We start from the raw sequence: 21,921 nt of genomic DNA, 5'->3' as shown, positions 1-21,921 counted from the left end.
TTGGAGGCACTGGCTACACCTGGAATGCTGGGTATGTGTGCTATCCTTGATACTTTTGAAAGCATTTCACAAAGCTGCAGTAACTCACCCTTTTGCTGTTCCTCTCTGAAAGGAGTTGCTTAGATATGTACCCAGGCTATTCCTGCTCAATCCCCTGTTGCCTAAGACCCTGGTTTTGTGATTGACTAGGTCCATCTGCTTTCCCTGGCCTCTGCAACAGACTTGCAAAATTTCACATTGCTTCTCTGGTCCTGTGGAGACTTGATACAAGTGTCGTCATTTGCTTTATCCAACTGGCACTAATTGACATTTTTGTTGGCAGTCTCTGCAGAAAGGCCAAGGACTGAATAGGCCATGGAGACTGAACACCTATTCATTCTGATCGCTGCAAAAGGCTTCTCCAATATCGGTCTGAGGCAAGTCATTGGGAGGAAAACTCGTGCTGCTGTTGTCTGCAATGTAACTATTCTGTAAATAAACAGAGGACGACTTTCCCAGGGCTGGCAATCCAGCATCTTTTACAAGCACTAGATTCAGTTAAAAGAACAAAATCCAACCCTATTAGAGTATGTTATCAGACTATATAACAACAGTACAGTTTGCCCAAAGTCTCCATTTATCAGATTAAGTATCAGACACATCAACAGGCTGCAACAACCTCCCAGTGACCTTAGAGTAAAAAAAGCAGGTCCACAGGAACAGGCCTGACTTCAGTCTCATAATACATTTATTGAAGCCTTTGTTTACCCAAATTAATCACCTAACAGCCAAGGCCATACACAAGGACTGAGGCAACTTTGACCTTTAACCTTTTGCAGGTTTATTACAACATGCTATATAGGACCTCTCACACATTAGGAACTTTCTAGTACAGTGCTTCTCAAGCTATCTGATGTGGGGAACTGGCAGGGACCGGTGCCATATTATTGTCCTATTCGACGCTCTTATGAGGAAACTCACCGGTCTGCGGACCACCACTTTGAGAAGCACTGTTCTAGTAGACTGTGGTGGTGTAGATTTCTGATGCATGTGGTAGAATTAAATTTATTTTGGAAGCAAGTCAAACTAAAGTTGTGACTGATACAACTGTAGTTGTAATTGTAATGCCCAGAGTGTGCTAGACGCTCTACACAAAGACACAGTCCCTGCCTCTAAGTACTTACAGTCTAATAAATCCTAAATATTTTCCTTTTTCTGGCCTATATGTGGTAGTATCTCATGCACTTGTATTTGGCCCAGCCGAGGACCCAATTCAATTCCCATTGAAATCAGTGGTAGTCTATTGATGATAATGGGAGCTGAATCAGGACTGAAGCTATCCATGTTTCTCACACACCCTGCTAGAGCACACTGGTTTATTCTGATAGGATTTGGAAGAGTCTCACAAGCAGGGATTCCTTTGCCATTTATATTCAGGAGCCAGATCTGACCCCCAGTAAAGTCACCGGAAGAACTCCAATTGACTTCTGTGGGAATTGGGCCTGTCCTTAGACTCTCTTTGAACAGCATCTAAGTGAACAGGTAAACTTTTTAATCTGGCTTAATTTGACCCTTTTGGAATCGTTATGGAACCTGTGAATGTTCTGATCACTAGTCTGTCTTTATGACAATGAATGTTCAGCCTCATGGGATGCATGCCCTAGTTAATGATAGTGGATTACTGAGTCCATTCTGTCACTGAGAGGCTTTTTAATTTCCCTTTTTTTAATCTTCTTATAGTGTGTCCCATTGTTTACGCTTTATTATTGCCATTTTTCATGTAACATTGGATCGTAATTTCCTCCCAGCTGTTTACATTCTAAAAACATAATCACAGAGCAAAGGGCTGATTTTTGACAGATCTTAGTTATTGGATACACTGGAATATGGACATGACCCATATGGGTATTTGGTTGAGCAATGAGGAGTTGTGACAGTATCTAATTAAAATATGACCATGCAAATCATTGTTGCTACCACTGTTATATAATTGCAACAAATCTTGTACAAAGTATGTCAAGTAAGGTGTCTATGGAAAGGTTGTGATTTGCTGAATATAATTATGCTGTTTGTATGCATGTATCATTGTTGTATTTGAAGTTATAAGAATTGGCTCTATACCTGTATTTCAAATATGTTTGCTCCTGGGGTAACATCCACAAGGTATTTGGCCTGCACATCTTGAAGGGACTATTCAAGTTAAGTGGCCCATCAAGGAACACTTAACTCACAATGGACCATGAAAGATGCCCATCCACACCAGATGGACTTTCATATGAACAACTAGAGTGTGAGTAATGGCTTCTGCTATGACTAAACAAAATCATGCATGGGCATGTGACTTGCCCATGTGACTCCAAACACCATCTTGTCACCTGTAATTTTCCACAATGAGAACAATTGGTTTCTCTTCACCTGAGAAAAGCTATAAAAGGCCCTAGAAACATCTCAGTTTTGCCTCTTTCCTGCTCAAACCTCTGGACTATGAACTCATACTGATGGGAGCATTCTAATCAAGGGACTGAGGATCTTCCAGTGATTTGGAAGCAACCAGAGACTGAAGAAGCCAGCAGTTTATTCCATCACTGCTACAAGCCTGATCCAAGAACTGTGCATTTATTGTATATATTTGATTCTTTTAACCAATTTTAACTCTCATCTTTCTTTCTTTTTATAAATAAACCTTTAGATTTTAGATACTAAAGGATTGGCAACAATGTGATTATTGGGTAAGATTGGAGTTATATATTGACCTGGGTGTGTGGCTGGTCCTTTGGGATCAGAAAAATCTCTTATTGGATGAAACTGGTTTTAAAGAACCACTCATCTTTAAGTCTGGTGTTTTTGGTGGTGATACAAGGACTGGAATACCTAAGGAAACTGCTTTTCTGACTTGGTTAGCTAGTGTGGTGAAACAGAAGTTTACTTTTGTTGCTGGTTTATCGTATGGGAGAATAGCCACCAGTTTTGAGGTGTATCTGCCCTATTTCTCAGCAGTTTGTCCTGACTTTGGTATTCTCAGTTGTGAGCCACAGAGGTGTTGCTGGCAGATAACTGCCTGAGGCCAAGCAACAGCGGGGGGGTCCGTCGCCTGGTGTGCCGCGCCAATAAACACACCAGGGTGGAGAAGCAAACCAAGTTTATTTGAGATCTCAAAGCGGTGCAGGGAGATTGACTCAGATCAAGCACACCTAAAACAAGCAGTCTGTTCCTTTATATCTATGAGAACTTTTCTCACTGACTAGCAATCCCCCGTTTCCCCTCCCTCCTCCTCCTTCCTCCCCCTGTAGCAATTACGTAAGTGCAGGTGCATTAAGTAATCTTGGCCGCGGCAGCTCGTTAGTAAGTTTTCCTTCTGCAAGTTATTTTGTCCTTCTGCTAAAGGTGCACAGGCCTCATTATTTCTGCTTTAGACCAGTTAGAACTGTTGCAACTGATAACGGCTGTTACACCTGGCCTTTTAGGTCGATTAAAGTTCAAACATGGAGGGACTCTTGTCTGCTGAGGCCTAAAACCAGGAAGGCTCCATACTCTTGTGGCCTTCCACCCTCCCGAGTTACATAGGGTTATGCTTAGTGACACCAACAGAGGCATGGTTACAGTAGCGTAGTTGGCAGGATCCACAGAACGAAGTCAGTTAAGCTTTGGATCAGAACCCCACACCTATTCAAAATTTGAATGTTGATATTAAGAGTTTTAAATGTTAAAGATCAATGACCATTAGCCAGAAGGCATCAGCAGAAGCCATCAAACTACAAGCCCTGAGAGAGAGCCTGTGTCTTGAACATGAACAAAGACTGGTAGAACTTTGACTGCAAGAGAAGCAAGCCTTGGCCCAGCTGGAAAAAGAAGCTGAAAAGAGAACCAAGCAAGCTGAAGAGAGAGCCAAAGCAGCTTAGAGGAGGCAAATAGAAGTTCTGCAAGCTAAGACAGAAGTGGACAAACTGAAGCTCCAAATCAAAAAAGCAATGGAAGAACAGCAGAAACGGTATCGTCTTGGAAGTCCAGTTTATAACATGTTGGTATGTTGTATGACTCTACGAAGTCTGTGTTTTAACCAATTGCTATGGCGAGGGAAAGGGTGTCTTTAACCTGGGGAAGGATGAAAATAGCTATTTGTGCAAAAAAAGCTGTTTGTGAATGAAGTTTCTGAATATCTATCTAATATCTCAGAAGTTAATCTGGAATTAGATAAAGCATAGAGAGCACTCATTGATCAGGACAATGTTTCTCTAGAGCAGATTAAAGCTGAATTAAAGTCATGTTAAAGTCATAATTGAGGATGAAAAGGGTAGATTTTTTGTGGGTGATGGATTGTTGGCAAGTGAAGCTTGTGAAAGTAAGCCTGAACAAGGTAGAAGTGATTTGCTCAAAGTAGCTCAGTATAATGTGGAGAATAGCAGTTTATCTGTTGGGAGTGGCAACCTGCCTGGTAAGGAAACTGTCCCACTTTCCAAGTATATGTCTGAAATCAGCCATAGGTGCTGGGACAGAGGAAAGGATAACTCCAGTTTTTGTCTGTTAAGAATAGCAGTATCTGCTGCAAAAGGGCGTGTCTCTAGTTTTTTGTCTGTGGAGCAGACGGAAAGTGCTTCTCAGCTTATGCTACTTGAGAATTTGTCAGTTGCCCAAGGTGGTTCTGGATTTAACTAAAACCCAGGAAGGAAATGTTCCTAAGGCCTTGGCTACACTTGAGAGTTACAGTGCTGTTAGTGGCTTTATAGCGCTGTAACTTACTCCCCGTCCACACTGGCAAGGCACATACAGCGCTGTATCTCCATGGCTACAGCACTGCTTGTACTCCACCTCCACGAGAGGAATAAAGAGTATAGCACTGCTGCTGCAGCGCTGGGGTGCCAGTGTAAATAGGGAATAATCTTAGTACGCTGTTACTGACCTCTGGAAGCTTCCCATAATGCTTTTAAGTGAAGATTACTCTCTTTATTTTGTTGTGAACTCCGGGCTCCCAAGGCTGCTTATCAAAAAAACAAACACAGCTACTGTTTGCTGTGAATGAGCAGAGGCAGGGAGCTCCCTTTGGAACGCCCACAGCTAGTGTTTGCTTGAGGAGAGCGGGAAGGAGGGGGCTTGAGGAGAGAAGCAGCACGGCGGGCGGGAGTGGGGGGTCTCTTTCGGAGCAGCTGCTTATCTGGTCTGTGAGGAAAAAAACAAACAGTTGCTGGTTGCTTTCAGTGAGTGAGAGAAAGGGGTGGGGAAGGGGTCAGAACTTGCAAGGCAGCTGCTGACACAGTGTCAGCTCCAAAAATCCACTCGCTCTCTCTCTCCCCCACGCTCCCTGTCACACTCCACGCCCAGGGCCGTCCTTAGGCATAGGCAGAATAGGCAGCCGCGTAGGGCCTCACACTGCCTGGGGGCACCACTCTGCAGGCAGCCCAGACAGTGTAGAAGCAGGGCTGCTGGGTCCTAGAGAGAGCCCAATGCAGCACAGTCTGAGGGACCGGATTGGTTGCTGGGGTCTCTGGGAAGGGGAGGGGGTGGGGGTTGGGAAAGGAGCTCACCTGTGAGTGTGACTCTTTCCCCCCGGCTGAGGTCAGGTGAGGTTGTGGCTCTGGAGCCAGTATCCTTTGTTGTCTCCCATAACATCCATTCTTCTCCCCCCTGCCCCACGGAGCACCCCCTCCTTTCTCCCTCCTCCCCAGGAGCACCCCTCTCTCTCTCCTCCCTCCCCTCCGTCAGGGCTAGGCAGTATTTGGTCCTGCCATGAGGGCAGGGGACTGGACTCGATGACCTCTCGAGGTCCCTTCCAGTCCTAGGGCTTGTCTACATCAGAAAGTTGCAGCGCTGGTGAGGGAGTTACAGCGCTGCAACTTAGGAGGTGTACACATCTGCAGGGCACCACCAGCGCTGCAACTCCCTGTTTGCAGCGCTGGCCGTACTCCCGTTTTGTCTCGGGTGTAGAGGATCCAGCACTGGTGATCCAGCGCTGGTAATCAAGTATAGACACTTACCAGCGCTTTTCTTGACCTCCGTGGAATAAGCAGGTATCCCAGCATACCTGAGGAAGCCTCTGGTAATCAAGCTGGTCTCCTTTCCCGGTTTGCTCTCTCGTTCCCCGAACCCCCGAGCAAGCAGGTCTCCTTCCCTGCGGTTTGCAGGGTGGTTCGGGGAACGCGAGAGCAAACCGCAGCGAAGCTGGTCTCCTTTCCCGGTTTGCTCTCTCGTTCCCCGAACCCCGAGCAAGCAGGTCTCCTTCCCTGCGGTTTGCAGGGTGGTTCGGGGAACGCGAGAGCAAACCGCAGCGAAGCTGGTCTCCTTCCCCGGTTTGCTCTCGCGTTCCCCGAACCCCCCTTGAAGTCGCCCAACAGCGCTGCAGTGTGGCCACATCTAACACCACTTGCAGCGCTGGTTGCTGTGTGTCCACTCTGCAGCGCTGGCCCTATACAGCTGTACTAATACAGCTGTAACAACCAGCGCTGCAAAATTTTAGATGTAGACATGGCCCTAGAGTCTATGAGTCTATGAGTAAGTGCTGGGAGGGAGGAGAGGCTGGCTGGCTGCTTGCTGAGGAATGAAAGTGAAAGTAACACACTTCCTGGGCAGGCAGCCAGAATTAGAATGTCACACAGGGTTTGGCTGGGGTTAGCCAGATGTGTGAAAAATCAGGATAGGGGATTGGGGTAGGGTGAGCAGATATCCCTATTTTATAGGGACAGTCCCAATTTTGGGGTCTTTTTCTTATATAGGCTCCTTTTATCCCCCCCACCCCCACCCATCCCTCTCCTGATTTTACACACTTTCTGTCTGGTCACTCTAGGTGGGGGTAATTGGTGCCATAAGACAAAGCCCCAAATATCGGGACTGGCCCTATAAAATCAGGACATCTGGATCTGGCCACCCTAGCTGGGGAGCGCCTCTCCCCCAGGCTGGCAGCTGCCAGCGATCCATCTCATCCCAGGGGAGCTGCACAGGGCAGGATGAGCTGCTGTGGCTCCATGGGTGCCCTGTTCCTGAGATCAGATGCTGTGCTAACTTCACCATGGTCCATAAGGCTGGTGGTGGTGCCCATTGGTGTGTGATTGGACCTGAGGGTTTGCTGCTGCTGTTGCCACTCTGCACCCCAAAAGGTGGATTTTGGGGTCCTGCAGTTTTCCACCTATCTCCTCCTCTACTGCAGCTGTTGGACCAGCGGGCTGGGGGGTGAGCCAAGCATGAAAGCAGTACTGTGTTGCCATTTAGATTGTCATTTAACAACTTGTTTGCCAAAAATTCTTGCTAACAATCCTGAATCTAATTTCAATATTTTTTTTTTTTTAAATCAATATCTTAGCCAAAACCAGAAAATTAAGTTGTTGACAATTATTAGTGACAGGTTTGGTTTGAGGCAGGGAGTGGGCCAATGTTTTACGTTTTCACAATGTTTTCTCCAACTTGCATAAAGTAAATACATAGTTAATATGAGTTAAAAAGGCCAGGGACACTTCTTTGTGAAGAATCTGTACAGCAGATCATGCCCATAGACGATCCAGAAAAGAAATTTGAGGTTGAATTTTTTAATATTGTGATGGATAAAGCAGTATCTGCTGTTGATGAAAGGTTTAATACCTTGCAAGTACACCATGAACAGTTTGGATTTTTGTATGACATAACTAAATTCAACGAAATAGGAAAACAAGAGCAACTAATGACAAAGTGCAAGAATCTAGAGAGCCTCCTGAAGCATAGTGATAGTTTTGATTTAAATGGACTTGAACTGTACGAAGAATTGAGTACACTGTCATCAATGTTGCCACATGCAAAATCGGTGATGGACATTGTACAGTTTATTCATACCCGCAAACCTGTTGACATATATCCTAATGTATACATTGCCACTCGTATTCTACTGACAATTCCTGTAACAGTAGCATCAGGAGAACGGAGTTTCTCAAAACTAAAGCTCATTAAAAACTATCTCCGCTCTACAATGAGTCAGGAACGTTTGACTGGTCTTGCTGTTCTTGCGATCGAACAAGACACAACTTTGTCTTTGTCATACAATGACATTATTACTGATTTTGCAGCCAAAAAAGCCAGAAAGATTGCTTTTAATTAAAAACAAATCTTTGTTTCAATACCTCTTCATATAAATTTCCAATAAAATTTTGATAAATTAAAAAATATATATTATTTGCATCATTCTGTCATATCAGAATTTTTTCTATAGTGCTGCTTCTTTAGTGCTAGTCCATCAGCATTACAGTGTGCTTCATTAAGTTAAACTGGTTTTAATAATGTGAATGTGGCAAGTTTTCCAATACTTTAAGCTTATGTTTGTGTTGCTAAGAGCAGATCAGGCACAGGGGCACCAGTTTAATAATCTCGCCTAGGGCACCATAAATCCTAAGGCCGGCCCTGTCCATGCCCCCCTTTTGAAAAGCACATTGCAGCCACTTGAATGCTGGGATAGCTGCCCATAATGCGCCGCTCCCAATGCCGCTGCAAATGCTGCCAGTGTGGCCACAACAGTGTGCTGGTAGCTGTCAGTGTGGACAGACTGCAGCGCTTTCCCTACTCAGCTGTACGAAGACAGGTTTAACTCCCAGCGCTGTACAGCTGCAACTGTAGCCATACCCTAAGTTTGTGTCTGCTAGGGAGAATTCTCATGATAGTTTCTGCAAGCAGTTTGCTGCAACTGAAGGGTGTGGAAATGATTTGATTTAAGGTAGTTTCAGTTCCTAACTGCCCGAGTCTTTCTGATGTGTATGGATCCACTGATCCAGCTTTGAGGTTTCATATGGAATGAAAATTGTCAGGGAATTTGAACAGTCCTATGATGCCCAAGTGGCTGTGCTTGACCAGTGTTTTGGGGAGGCAATGGTGTTGGGACATGAATGTCTCCATGTTAAGTCTTTAAGGAAACAGTTTGTGTCTCAGGTTCGGAGGGAAGATTGTGTAACTCAATCTACAGAGCAGGACAGTTGTGCAGTTGATCTTTCGAGAATACAGGGGATGGCAAGCAAACTCTCATCTCTAGACACTTTGGATAGGTCTTGTAGTCTCTCAGTGGACGTGACATCTGATTGCCTGTGGAAGCAGAGGGTGGTAATGGAAGGACAAAAAAACTTTGTCTAACGTGCTAGTGAAAATGGGTGGTATCTCTTTGAGACAGAATCCAGCCTTGGAATTGGTAATGGTTAAGAATCTGAAAACTAGTAAACAAGTGAGTGTCTCTGTGTTGATGCAAATTTCCTAACTGAGGGGGGGCGGGGGAGAGAAAGAGACTTACCCATAGCTCTTAGCTGAAAGGACACACCTAACCAGCCAGTGGATTCTGTTAAGCAAGAGAGCTTAGGATTTGACCCTACAGGACAGGGAGGAAAGGAAAAACTTAACCTGTGGCTTCCATTTGCAGGATTAACCCTAAAGTGCCAAAACTCCAAAGGTATTGAGCAAAAAGGGGGAAGGATAGCTCAGTGGTTTGAATATTGGCCTGCTAAACCCAGGGTTGTGAGTTCAGCCACTTAGGGATCTGGGGCAAAATCAGTACTTGGTCCTGTTAGTGAAGGCAGGGGGCTGGACACAATGACCTTTCAAGGTTCTAGGAGACAGGATATTGATATTAATTTAATTTAAAGGCATGGCATAACAAAAATGCTTGTAAATGTACACTTGTAATAGATTTGATGTTAATATTAATGCTAATATTATCTTTTGTGACTAATGTGTTGCTGATACCAACAACTGTAAGAATGTACAATGTGCATGATCTTTTGGAAAAACTCTTGAACATGTTGGGAGTGATACATAAGAACTCGCTATGTGCTAGAAGCCTTTATGTTAAAAGGCCTTGGAATACGGATGTTTCACAGTTAGAGCCTGTAACCAGCCTTGAAACTGAACACAGGGAAAAAGACATTGCACACCTAATATGCTGTATGAGAAGGGAAACTGAGGCACACCACCATACTGCTTTCATGGCTAAATGCCAAGGTACCTATACTATGGAGAATATTAATATCTACATTGACTTGATGTTAACTGGGTTCCAAACATTTGCCAGAGCTTCATGGCAAGATCACACAAGACATGCAGGAATTATGCTGCAAGAACAGATCCAATCCACTATTCGTCTGACTCCATGTTAGCCAGTGTGGTGAAACAGAAGTTTACTTTGTTGCTGGTTTGGGATATCTTATGGGAGAATAACCACCAGTTTTGTGGTGTGTCTGCACTATTTTCCAGTAGTTTGTCCTGAATTTGGTATTCTCAAATCAAGCAGGCATGGTTACAGGAATCTGGGACAGGGCTGGCTCTAGACACCAGCAAACCAATCACATGCTTGGGGTGGCACATTTTCAAGGGCAGCATTCTGGCCTTTATTTTTTTTTTTTGCTTCCAACAGCAAAAGCCTAGAGCTGGCCCTGGCAGCAGCAGCGCGTCATGTGCAGGGGGCGCCCTCAGGCCACTGTGGTTTGTGCCGTAGGGGAGCAGCGCTGCACCTTGTAGCTGGGCCTGGCAGGCTGAGTGGGGGACACTTGGCCTGGGGGCCACCCCACAGGGCACATGGAACCGCCTGCAGGTGCCACTGGGTGGCCGCCCCCTCCCCCACAGTGCCACAGCTGGGGCTGGGTGAAGCTGCCCGAGCTGCCCAGAGACTGCGGCAGGGTAGCCAGAAGCAGCAGCAGCAGTGGGGCCATAGAGGGTGGGGCGCTGCCATGCGGGGTCCATGTCCCATTCTCCGGGGCTCCACTCCCTCTGGTGCTACCCTGCTCTGGCTCCTCAGCCCCCTGCCGGGGAGATCCCCCGGCTCTGCCCTCCCGGGTCCTGGCTGGTCCTGGAGACAGGAGCCCTGGCTGGAGGGACTCTGGGCTGAGGCGCGGCCTGGGAGCCCCACTGCTTACCCCGACCCTGCCAGTGCCGGACTGGCTGAAGGCGAGGGGGGAGCGGGTGGAGTCAGCACTGGTGTGGGGGAGCCCAGAGCTGGGGCAGCGGGAGGGGGGGTAAGAGCCCAGGACTGGGGTGGGGGCAGCCAAAAATTTTTTTGCTTGGGGCGGCAAAAACCCTAGAGACAGTCCTTGTCTGGGAAATGATCATGATACAAAATATTCATGTTAATCTTTCCTTTTGTTTTTACTAGGGAAGGAGCAATAGGGGTGTGTACTGTTCTGCATAATACACCCTCTCTTCTTGCTGAGGGAGGTGAGTAAAAGTTTCATACTAGCATTGCAGTGAGTAATTGCTGTGGAAAGTGGCAACTACACCTTGAGAGGGCTGGGGGAGCAGCAAAAGTGAGAGGAAAGAGAATAAGTTTTTTATTAAGCCTAGTTTTTAAATATATTAATACAATGACCCTGGAGAATGAAGCTGTTGCTTGCATGTACAGGCTCTGCTGACAGCACAAACCACTCAAATTCTGCTGTGTCTCATCAGTAAACACCTTTGGGTGGAATAGAAAACATGCTAAAAAAATCAATTCTTTACTTCCGAGCATCCTTTTAAAACCCTATATTTCCCTAGCCCACGGTGTTATGAAGGCTAGTTTTTTGTGTGTCTATGGAGCGGAGAGCAAAACTGATTGCTTTATCTTCTAGTTTATTTATGCAATAAATACAGCAGTATTATTCCAGGAGCACTTATGCAGCAGTACTCCTGGAATAATGGGAAAGATATAGTCATATGAAGAATCCAGCAATATAGGTATTTATGCTGCTGTGAGAGGCATTCTTGGCTTTGAGCAGTTCAGTGAATTCTACTGCTGGGGCTGCATTGTTATCCCTCAGGTAATGGGGGCGGGGGGAGGGAGGATCAAAGACTGCTTATTTTGGTTATTTCAAGCCACCCCTTCCAGCAAGGGACCTGCATTTCCTGTGTTAGTTAGCTTGAGCAATCACCTTGTTTTTTTTTTCTACCTCAGCATAAACCAATTTTTTTTCTGCTGTTGCATCTCTAAATTTCTGAAGCACACCAACCCTCTAGTATTTCCTACATTATTCATATATCCAATAGGACTGTATGTTTTTAAAAGAGGGGAGTTCCATACTGGAGAAACTCTCTATAATCTATTCAGCTGAACTGTGAGTAATTTACAGTTTCTTGCTCTGTGTTTTTCATAGTTTTTCTCACCAAACTTGTTAATGATCAAAGGGATTTATGTTTCAAACAAGGGCTTTTCACTTCTGCTCTGTGCTCACCCTGTAGGGAGCTAGGAGGCTGAAATCTCTAACATAATAACTGACTCCATGGCAAGAGTCTTGGTTGTCAAAAAAACCGTACAACTCAGCTAATGCCCTCCTACTGTAGAGCCAAAGGTAGGTGGAAAACTCTGTGGAAGCCATGAAGATTACAATGACTGGTGGGGGAAGGCAAGGTTTGGTCCTTGCAGAGCAGACAAGGGCATAGCTCTCCCAGTGCAGAGATGTCTGGAAAATCTCTGGGAATATTCCATGTATCTTTGGTCACTCACTGAGGGTCAAGATATTCAAGTGGATGTCCAGTGCATCCATGCTGCTCCCTAAATACCCACAGAGACTAAGGATGCCATAGGCTTTTCAACAACTTATGCCAACATGTTTGGGTTGGCGATGGAGAATGACGACAAAGAAGAATCCACATGACAGAATGCAGACATCAGTTTGCACAAAAAAGTCCCTGTGGGTTTGCAGGAGGATAATAGCAAAGAGAATGGCTCTGTCCAGCTCTGCTCCTCCTTTTCCCAGCCACTCCCCTAAGATGATAGCGCCTCAAACATAACAGTGTTCATGTGGAGGTGCTTCTGCAGGATTGAGGGAGAATGAAACCATGATGTATTACCCCTTCCTCCCTCTAACCGAATCTTGGCCATTCCCTCCACAGCAAAAAGAGAAATGACAACTAGGCCCCTCTGATTTTACTGAAGGGCAAAGGGAACACAGAACATTATGGGAAAACAATCTGGTTTTCATACACATGGCCATTTTTGCCATCCTTATTTAGAGTCTTTTAAAAATACCTTTGTTTTTGTACAAGATCAAGAATTTTTCACCCGTACCTTAGTGTGCAAGGGAGTGTGTGTATGTATATAATGTTTCCCTCACAACTCCTACCAGGATACTTGTAAAAATAAATTGTTTTGTTCCAGAATTGTGCCATGCTTAAACAAAAGGTAGGACAGAACCAAAGGGCCTCTCTACCACTCTCACATGGATATGTCACATCAGAACTTTAAATTACTAGATTCCCATTTTCAGCCATATCTGCCACTGGTTTATTTACACCTGTTTACAAATATATACACCCATGTATCTTAAGTTACACATACCATATAATACTTTTATAAAAAGTGGTGTGAAAATTACTCACTACTATGATCTTTAAATAAAAAGATATGTAAAGTGCCAGATACAATCCTTTTAAAAACATGTTCTAATTAAAACAAGAGCATTGCCCCACAGCTGCCAAAACCACACAAGCTGAGGCTCTTGAGTACATCCCCTAGTTCTTCAATTTCAAGCCTAAAGGCTTCAGAAACTGTGGCAAAGGCAGATTTTCCAGTGCCTCTGGGAATTGTTCAGGTGAAATGCTCCTGATTAAGACACGCATAGCCGTGATGAACAGAGATGTAGGAGTTAAACCTGCCAGCCACTGGAATCTGTTCTCTCCCAAAAGGTCCTGCCAGGGCTGGTGATTGTCCAGCAGTTGCTGTTTCATTGAAAATTGGAGTTCCTGAGGCATGAAGAGGAAAAGGGAGTCTAGCAAGAGGAGTTTGGTGCACATGTTAACTGCTGGGGTCTGAGAAATCTGCTGGAGCAATATGTCCAAAGGGGTATTCCCAGTGCAGTCATGTAAGCAGGGGGATGCCCCATGACTCAGCAATAGAAGCAAACATTCGGGTCTCAATAGTTCACAGGCCACATGCAAGACAGTTTTGCTCCCTTCCACGCGACTGCATCCCCTGCGGTCCAAGTAGTTGGCTCGCTCTCTTTCTGGAAAGCCTCTGATGGCTTTCAGTATTCTGAAGAGGATGTGGGTGCGGTTGTAGCGAACTGCCATGGCCAGGTGAGGAGCTGATGACTGGCAGCAGCTGAAGTTTTGGCTGGGTATGGCCAGGGCGCTCTCAGGAAACTTATTCAGTAGGTACTGAGCATAAGGTTGGTGGTTGTGCACCAGGGCATAGAGAAGAGCCTCAGAGGGAGAATAGGTGCTCACCTTTCCGCCTTCCTCCCAGTGAAAGGCCTCCATTGTTCTTATGTCCTCCAGAAGCCACACAGGCAGCAGGTCCCTCACTGCCTGGTAAAAGGCGAAGGAGGATTTCCTACATTGCTTTTGGGACTGGGAATTGTGGCTGCTGTAGCTATTCAGCCATTTGACCTTCCAAGGCATCGCTGAGCTTGGGTTTCAGGAGGGGCTTGTCCCCACTTCGTTGTCAAAATACCTCATTAGGTCCAAGACCTATGGAAACACTTCCCAAAAAAAAACAAACCAAAAATGCAATTTAATGATTGGTAGTGAGTCAGTCATTCCCCACCCCCAGTGAACCTGACGGCAGTACAGTAACACACCTCTCCCCAGCAAAGCCCTGTTCTTTTTTTTCCCCTTTTCCAATTCCGGTTGTGCTTTTAATCACAGTTCATTTCTAACTTTTATGTAGAGGGCAGGGCTGATTCAGATTTATCAGTTCAGCAAACTGAACTACCAGTCTGGTCCAAACTGAAATGTTCTTTCCCAAGGCCACAGAGGTCTCCTCACAGTCGCTGTCCTGTTTAAACTGCCTTGAGGCAATCTTCAAGCTGGTAGGGTCTGTGTCTAATGATTCACTTTGGCATCCAAGAGGCTAAGACAGTGCCTTTGCTTGTAAGCAAGGCTTATGTTTTGCCACCCTGAGAAAGATACTAAGTGGAAAGAACTGTGCTGGGGTTGCTCTAGCTTTATACATTTTTGATGCAGGAGGGGACATATTTTCAATAATATACAAAATGCTAGAGATGCACTAACCCCCTTGCCTTTCTTTGTCTGAATTATGGCAAACAAAGCAAGGGCAAGATAGGAAGTCTAGAGCTGGAATCACAAGCAAACGAATCCACTTTAACAAGAAATGCAATATGCTGATAAATCTGACAGACATTTCAGCCCATCACAGGCTAATATAAATTAAAATTTTATAAAGTCTCCATCTCCCTAACTCACTGTTCGTAACCCAGCTCCCTAGGCCCTCCCTCCACACACCCCCATAACCCGGCTCCCTGTTCCCCATCTCCAAATCACCCCCTGTAACCCAGCTCCCTGTTCCCAAATCTCCCCCCTCACTCCCATAACCCAGCTCCCTGTTCCCCATCCCCCACTCCTCTCCCGTAACTCAGCTCCCTGTGCCCCATCCCTAAATCTCCCCCAACTCACCCCCCTCCCTGTGCCCCATCTCCAAATCTCACCCCTCACCTCTGGCCACTCACCCCGGTAACCTGGCTCCCTATTCCCCCATCTCCAAATCTCCCTCATTCACCCCCTATAACCAAGTTCCCTGTCCCCAAATCTCCTCCCACTCACCCAGCTCCCTGTGCCCCATCCCCAGATCTCCCCTCCTCACCCCTGTAACCCGGCTCTCTATTCCCCATCTCCAGATCTCCTCCCCACTCACCCTGTAACCCAGCTCTCTATTCCCCATCCCCAAATCTCCTCCCACTCACCCCCATAACCCAGCTCCCTGTGCCCCATCCCCAAATCTCACCCAGCTCCCTGTGCCCCATCCCCAAATCTCCCACCTCACCCCTGTAACCCAGCTCCCTGTACCCCATCCCCAAATCTCCCCCCACTCACCCCCATAACCCAGCTCCCTGTGCCCCATCCCCAAATCTCACCCAGCTCCCTGTGCCTCGTCCCCAAATCTCCCCCGACTCACCCAGCTCCGATACCCTCCCCTCCCCAAGGTGCCTCTCTCTGTCCCCCCGTCTCCTCTCTCCGCTCCTGTCCCTCCCAGCCGAGCCCCTTCTCCTGCCCCGCCCCTCCAGCTCCCTCCCGAGTCTCCCATCTCCCTGCAGCCTCCCCGGACTCTCCTGCCCGGCAGCCCCTGGCCGAGCCCGGCGCTCTCCGCAGAGGACACCGGTGGCGGGGCATGGCGCGCAGGGGGCGGCGCAGCGAGCCCAGGGGCGGGGGGAGCCGTGGCTCGGCGCTCACCTCTGGCTGCGCGCAGGGCAGCGGCGCCCTCCCGGGGGCGGCGGGGCTTCTCTCGGCACCCGCTCTGCCGCCTGGCCGGGCCGCTGCCGAGCCCCGGCTTCCAGGCGCTGCTGGGGCTTCAATGAATGAGCAGGGGCGGCGCTTCGCGGGAGCCCCCCGAGCGGCGGCGGCTGCCGGGGCCAGCTCCCCCGGGACTCGCGCTCCCCCCCGCTTGGCTCTGGCCGCGCCGGGTCCCCGCCGCCTCTGCCTGGCTCTAAGGCGGGAGGGACAGCGAGCAGCAGCTGCAGCAGCCAAACCTCCGCTCCCGCCTCAGGGCTCTTTTATCCCCCCCACGCCAGCCGGCTGAAGGTCAGCCAGGACCGGGGAACTGTCCAGCTCCCTCTGATTGGTGGCAACCGGGTCCCCCAGCTGCCTATTGGCTGCCCCGGGAGGATGGGGCCCTGCACCATTGTTTGCGTCAGGGCAGGCAAAGTTCCAAGAAACTTGTCGGGCGGCTTTTTGTCCGGCGAGGGGTGGGGACGCGGGAGGGCTCGTGCCAGGACCGGGCCAGGTGTCTGTCTAGTCCAGAGACAGCGCAGCTGAGCTGGGCCAGCAAAATCCCTCCCCCGCCCTCTCCCCTCTGTAACGCTTCCTTGCGAGGTTTGGGACTGGCGAGCGCAAGTGGGCAGGGCAGGGCTGGGTCTCTTTGCAGGGGTGTCTGCCCCCCCCCTCCTTCTCGCTGTGACAAAGTCGGGTTTGCTCTTTAAAGCACTCACGTGGCGAGTTAGGTAGAGGAAACTGCCTATTAATCCATCCCCCTGCAGGGGCACGAGAGGGTCCCCACAAGGGGACGGAGGAAATAGCTGAATCTGCCCTCCCTCCCGGCTGCAGCCTCCCAAGGCCATGATCCTGTGAGGCAGGCAGTGCACCAAGGGGCAGGACCACTAGTTAGAAAGGAAATAGCATGGAGCCCAGAGTTGCTGCAGGCAGGAAGTTGGGCAGGTGGCCTAGAGAGGAGGCAAGCCAGCAGCATAAGGATGTCAGGAGTACAGAGAGGGGAAGGATCAGCCGTGGGAGGAGGCAGGGAGATCTGCTCCCTGGGGAGAGAGAGGAAACCCTTACTTGGTTTCCATCAAGAGCATTGTCCTGAAGCTTGGAAACTCCCTTGCTGCTTCTTTCTTTCCCCATCAGAAGTCAAAAGGCTCTGTTTGACAGCTAGTTGCTGGGGCAATGTTATAAACAAAGACTGAGGCTGAGCACTTTTGGTGGGGACCCAGCAGCAGCAACAGAGGAACTCAAACAAAGAGAAATATTTCTAAAGAAAATGTTTATCTGTGCTTTCCAGGAGAGGTCAGCAGCAGCTATTGCTCACAGCAGCCAGACAGCACAGCCTAGGATTGGCACTATACTATTCATGTGATATAATTCACTCCCAGCTTCTAGACACAGTTTAACCCGGGGTCTCAAACTCAAATGACCATGAGGCCCACGTGAGGACTAGTACATTGGCCCGAGGGCCACATTACTGACACCTCCTGCCCCCACTGCCCTCGGCCCTGCCCCCGCTCCACCCCTGCTATGAGGCCCTGGCTCTTCCCACCCCTTCCCTGCTCCCATTCCAACTCCTTCCCCGAAATCTCCACCCCAACTCCACCCCCTCCCTGCCGCCAGGCGAGGCAGGAGGGGCGTGGGGTGTGGCAGGGGCTCAGGGCAGGGAGTTGGGGTGTGGGGTGCAGGAGGAATGAGCAGGGCCACCAGGGGGGGCAAGTGGGGCAAGTTGCCCCAGGCCCCGCAGGGGCCCCCACAAGAGTTTTTTGGGGCCCGTGGAGCGGGGTCCTTCACAAGCTCTGGGGGCCCTGGAAAACTCTCACGGAGCCCGGGACCCTGGAGCTTCTTCTGCTCCAGTCTTCGGCGGCGGGAAGTCCTTCTGCTCCGGGACCCACCGCCGAAGTGCCGGGTCTTCAGCGGCAATTTGGTGGCGGGGGCCCCAGGCCCTCTGAATTCTCTGGGCGGCCCTGGAGATGAGGGGTGCGGCAGGGGATCGGAGTGCAGAAGGGGTGCAGCAGGGGGCTCAGATCAGTGGGTTGGGGTGTGGGGTGCAGGAGGGGATCGGGGTGCGGCAGGGGTCAGGGCAGGGGATCGGGGTGCGGCATGGGCCTCAGGGCAGGGACTTGGGGTGTGGGCTGCAGGAGGGGTGAAGGGTGTGGCAGGGGGTTCAGGGCAGGGGGTTGGGTGCAGGGTGCATGAGGCAGCTCAGAGAAGGGGGTTTGGGTGCAGCAGGATGTTCAGGGCAGTGGGTTGGGTGCAGGGTGCAGCAGGTGGCTCAGGGAAGGGGGTTGGGGTGCAGCAGGGGATTCAGGGCAGGGAGTTGGGTGCAGGGTGCGGCAGGTGGCTCAGGGAAGGGGGTAGGAGTGCGGGATGCAGCAGGGGGCTCAGTGCAGGGTATGGCAGGGGGTTGGGGTGTGGCAGGGGGCTCAGGGCAATGGGTTGGGGTGCAGGAGGGGTGTGGCAGGGGGTCAGGGTGCGGCAAGTAGCTCAGGGCAGGAGGGGTTCGGGGGGCGGGAGGGGTTCGGGGGGCGGGCTGTGGCCTGGAGCACAATGGGGGCAGGGCTCCCTGCCTGCCCTGCCCCCACGCCGCTCCGCTTCCAGAAGCAGCTGGAATGTGGGGGAGCAAGGGTGCAGGGGTGTGTGTTGCTGTTGCAGCTCCCATTGGCTGGGAACGGGCAACTGTGGCCAATAGGAGCTGCTGGGGGCGGTGCCTGAAGCAGCATCAACACACACCCTTGCGCCTCTCTTCCCCCACATTCTTTCCGCTTCTCGGAGCGGCGCAGGGGCAGAGCAGGCAGCCTGCCCAGCCCCCAGTTCACGCTGGGCCAGAGCTGCTCTAAGTAAACGCTGAGGGAGGGCGCAGCGGCCGTAGAAAATTACCTCGCGGGCCACATGAGGCCCGTGGGCCCTGTGTTTGAGACCCCTGGTTTAACCAAAGGAACAGGAAATCTCAAAGCCCCACCCAGTGACAGCACACTGCCAAATAACAGCTACCATTATTATTTGTACTAGTAGCACTTAGAGACCCAGCCAAGATCAGGGCTCATTGTGCTAGGCGCTGCACCTATATATAGCAAGAGACCATCCCTGCCCTGAAGAGCTTACAATCTACATAGGCAAGACAGCCAGGGGAAGTATCATTATACAGATGGGAAATTGGCAGCCAGAGAGATTAGTGACTTGTCCCAGAGCCAGGAACTCTCTCTAAACCACTGAACTTAAAACTCCTGTGTTCCAGTCCAGTGCTTTAACCACAGAAGCCTCTCTGCATGCTATTTCCCTCACCAAAAATTTTAATTTTGGTTACACTGGGTATTTTTATACTACCTTTGCAGCTCCAGTTTGACTAATGTATAAGATTCCAGCAGGTATAGGCTTAAACAAAAATCCCACATCTAGACATCCTGGAGCTGTAAGGGCTTTTGGGTAAGGATCCAAGCTTTGCTGGGACTTGGGCCCAGGTCTGGTCTCCATTATGAAGTTTGCTAAATGCTCAGTGGCCAATGTCCTATCCACTTGAATGCAAGGACTATTATAAAGCATATACTGTCAGGCAATTTTCAAAACTGAAGTACGCAAAGGGTTTATTTTCCCCTAGAAACCAATGTTAAACTTTAACAATGTTCATCATGGTAATTTATAATGGTCAATTTCATGGTGTTGTTTTTAGTTATATAGAATGCTATCTTGTTAATTCAATCACTGGTTAATTTGATCCCCCATTCAGTTGGATCATAACCTCAGGAACAGACTCATTTATATTAAAAGAATAACACATCTCTCCAACCTTTATTTGGATCAATTTCAATCACTTTAGGCAGGTTTTATTAAATCAATGGCTACAGAAAATTGCTATTTAACAACGAGCCAAAATTCTGAATGAGACTGAAGGAAAAAAGTATCCCAAGGAAGGCACATGGTAATAAAAGGTTACCATAACTAAGGTCAGGTCTACTCTATAAATTGACATAGGTATAACTAAATCACTCCCACTCCAGGGTGTGAAAAATCCACATCCCTGATTGACACAGTTATACCAGCCTAACTCTGAGCATAGGCAGCACTTTGTCAATGGGAGAGCTTTTCTCATTGACCAAGCTATCGTCTCTCATAGAGGCGGATTAACTGCACCGACAGACGAAGCTCTCCCGTTGGCACAATAGTGTCTTCACTGAAGTGCTACAGCGACGCAGCTGCTCTGGTGCAGCTGCGCAGCGTTTTAAAGGTAGACTTTCCCTAAGAGTTGTAAAAAGCGATAAAGAGTCCCGTGGTACCTTATAGATTAAAAGACGTATTGGAGCATAAGCTTTTGTGGGTGAATACCCACTTCGCCAGATGCATGTCTTCATCACATATAAGAGTTGTGTTATTCCAATTTAGTTACACTGATGCTTTAAGCACTGTCATGTGCTATGGAACCTGAGATAAGCACCAAATGATCATATATGTAACAAGATCAGTTACTTAATTCAAAGGGATAAAAATAGGCTAGACTGAAGTAATAAGGCAGTGTATGTGTGTGTAAAATATATATTTAACAAATTAATGATATCATGGATATCATGGTTTGTCACTACAGCTGGGCAAACTATTTGCAATAAACAAATTTGTTTGGCAAACTTAGCTTTCTTTCCTGTCTGAGCATGATCAACCAACACAGTGCAATTTATAATAATATGTTTATTATTCAAAGTAATTGGACAAATACTTTATGCAAACAGATAGCCTATGGATTGCTTACAAACTGTTCTCGCTGAGACTTCGGGTATTCAACAGTCTCAATTCAATATTTCAGCTGTGTGACTGGACACCGAAGTCACATGGTATTGTTTCTTTTCCCCACCTGAGTGGATGGCTTGACCTTTATAAAGCATCCCAGATTCTGCTCAAAATATATTTGTTTCTATTACAAAGCAAATTTTGTGCAGTCACAAAACATATCTCTTGTGCATGGGCTCAAATTTGCTTTCCACAAACAAAACTTTTGTGAAAAAATGAGTAACATGGGATGGGAACATGGTACCCCTTGTTCATGGGAGCCAGAAGGACTGCAAAAGTGGGGGAGAGGAGGAAGCAACCAAAAGGGGCCAAACCTGAGTGGCATTATGATCCCATGTGTCAGATTGCAACACCACTCACTCAAATTTGGCCCAGCCCCCCTTCAATCATGACAGAGGGTCAACTGGGCCAAATTTCAGTGAGTTGCATTATGTCCTGGTACATGGAGTAGCAACACCACTCACTCACATTCACTCAAATTTGACCTAGTCACCCCTGCGTCATGCCAGCAGGGATGGCGCTACATTGTTATGTCACCCAGCTCCAATCAGGGGCCAGAGGAAGGGCTGGACCCCCTGTTGCACACCTTCCAAGTTCAAGTTCTCAAAAGTGAGGGGGCATGGATCCCTTTATTTAAAAGAATGGGGAAATGGCCCTTTGCCCCCTCCCCTCCAGTACTCATGCCCTAGTTGTCAGTATGTTGTACACCCAAGCCACTTAATACATTGTGGCAACAACAGGGATAGAACTCAGATCGTCCTGCTTCAAGAGCAGAGGCAGTTTGCCTGATTGCAATATAGGGCCTATGACACACAGTTGATCAGTTCTGATTCTATCTAGCAGAGGGAAGTGATACACATTTACATTAGGCAGCTCATAATATATATACTTTCAAAATTGCTCAAAATAAAGGATGTAGGTTTAGCTATTTTAAAATAGTTATCATTTTGATCCTGAGCTTTTGTTCAAATTAACCAGTGACTGAATAATAGGATTGAATTGAAATGTAAGTGCAATGTAATTAGCAGGAAGTGTATATATACGAAATTG

At 48.2% G+C, this 21,921-nt stretch overlaps 1 protein-coding gene and 2 long non-coding RNA genes across 4 annotated transcripts in view; 2 read left to right on the top strand and 1 right to left on the bottom strand.

Moving 5' to 3' along the window:
• The first annotated feature begins 3,528 nt into the window (after positions 1-3,528).
• On the top strand, positions 3,529-13,040 carry LOC115649768. Its single transcript, XR_003999907.1, has 3 exons — positions 3,529-4,001; positions 11,057-11,118; positions 12,118-13,040. It is a non-coding gene; the product is annotated as an uncharacterized LOC115649768 (long non-coding RNA).
• Positions 13,041-13,142: 102 nt separating this feature from the next.
• On the bottom strand, positions 13,143-16,147 carry ANKRD9 (ankyrin repeat domain 9). Of its 2 annotated transcripts, none has more exons than XM_030558704.1 (2): positions 16,066-16,147; positions 13,143-14,357 (listed from the first exon to the last, which is right to left on the bottom strand). In XM_030558704.1, exon 2 carries the CDS (start codon positions 14,275-14,277, stop codon positions 13,390-13,392), a length of 888 nt encoding a protein of 295 aa, XP_030414564.1. In that variant the 5' UTR covers positions 14,278-14,357; positions 16,066-16,147; the 3' UTR covers positions 13,143-13,389. The 2 variants fall into 2 exon arrangements, with proteins under 2 accessions (XP_030414564.1, XP_030414565.1); XM_030558705.1 differs by lacking the exon at positions 16,066-16,147 and adding an exon at positions 15,992-16,007.
• Positions 16,148-16,294: 147 nt separating this feature from the next.
• Positions 16,295-21,921, top strand: part of LOC115649769 — a 71,768-nt gene continuing 66,141 nt past the window's right edge. Inside the window, exon 1 of the long non-coding RNA XR_003999908.1 lies at positions 16,295-16,413. This is a non-coding gene — a long non-coding RNA (uncharacterized LOC115649769). The remainder of the gene's footprint in view (positions 16,414-21,921) is intronic.

The sequence above is a fragment of the Gopherus evgoodei genome, chromosome 4 (genome assembly GCF_007399415.2).
Source record: "Gopherus evgoodei ecotype Sinaloan lineage chromosome 4, rGopEvg1_v1.p, whole genome shotgun sequence".
Lineage (NCBI taxonomy): Eukaryota > Metazoa > Chordata > Testudines > Testudinidae > Gopherus > Gopherus evgoodei.
This window is presented reverse-complemented; position numbering and strand designations above follow the sequence as displayed.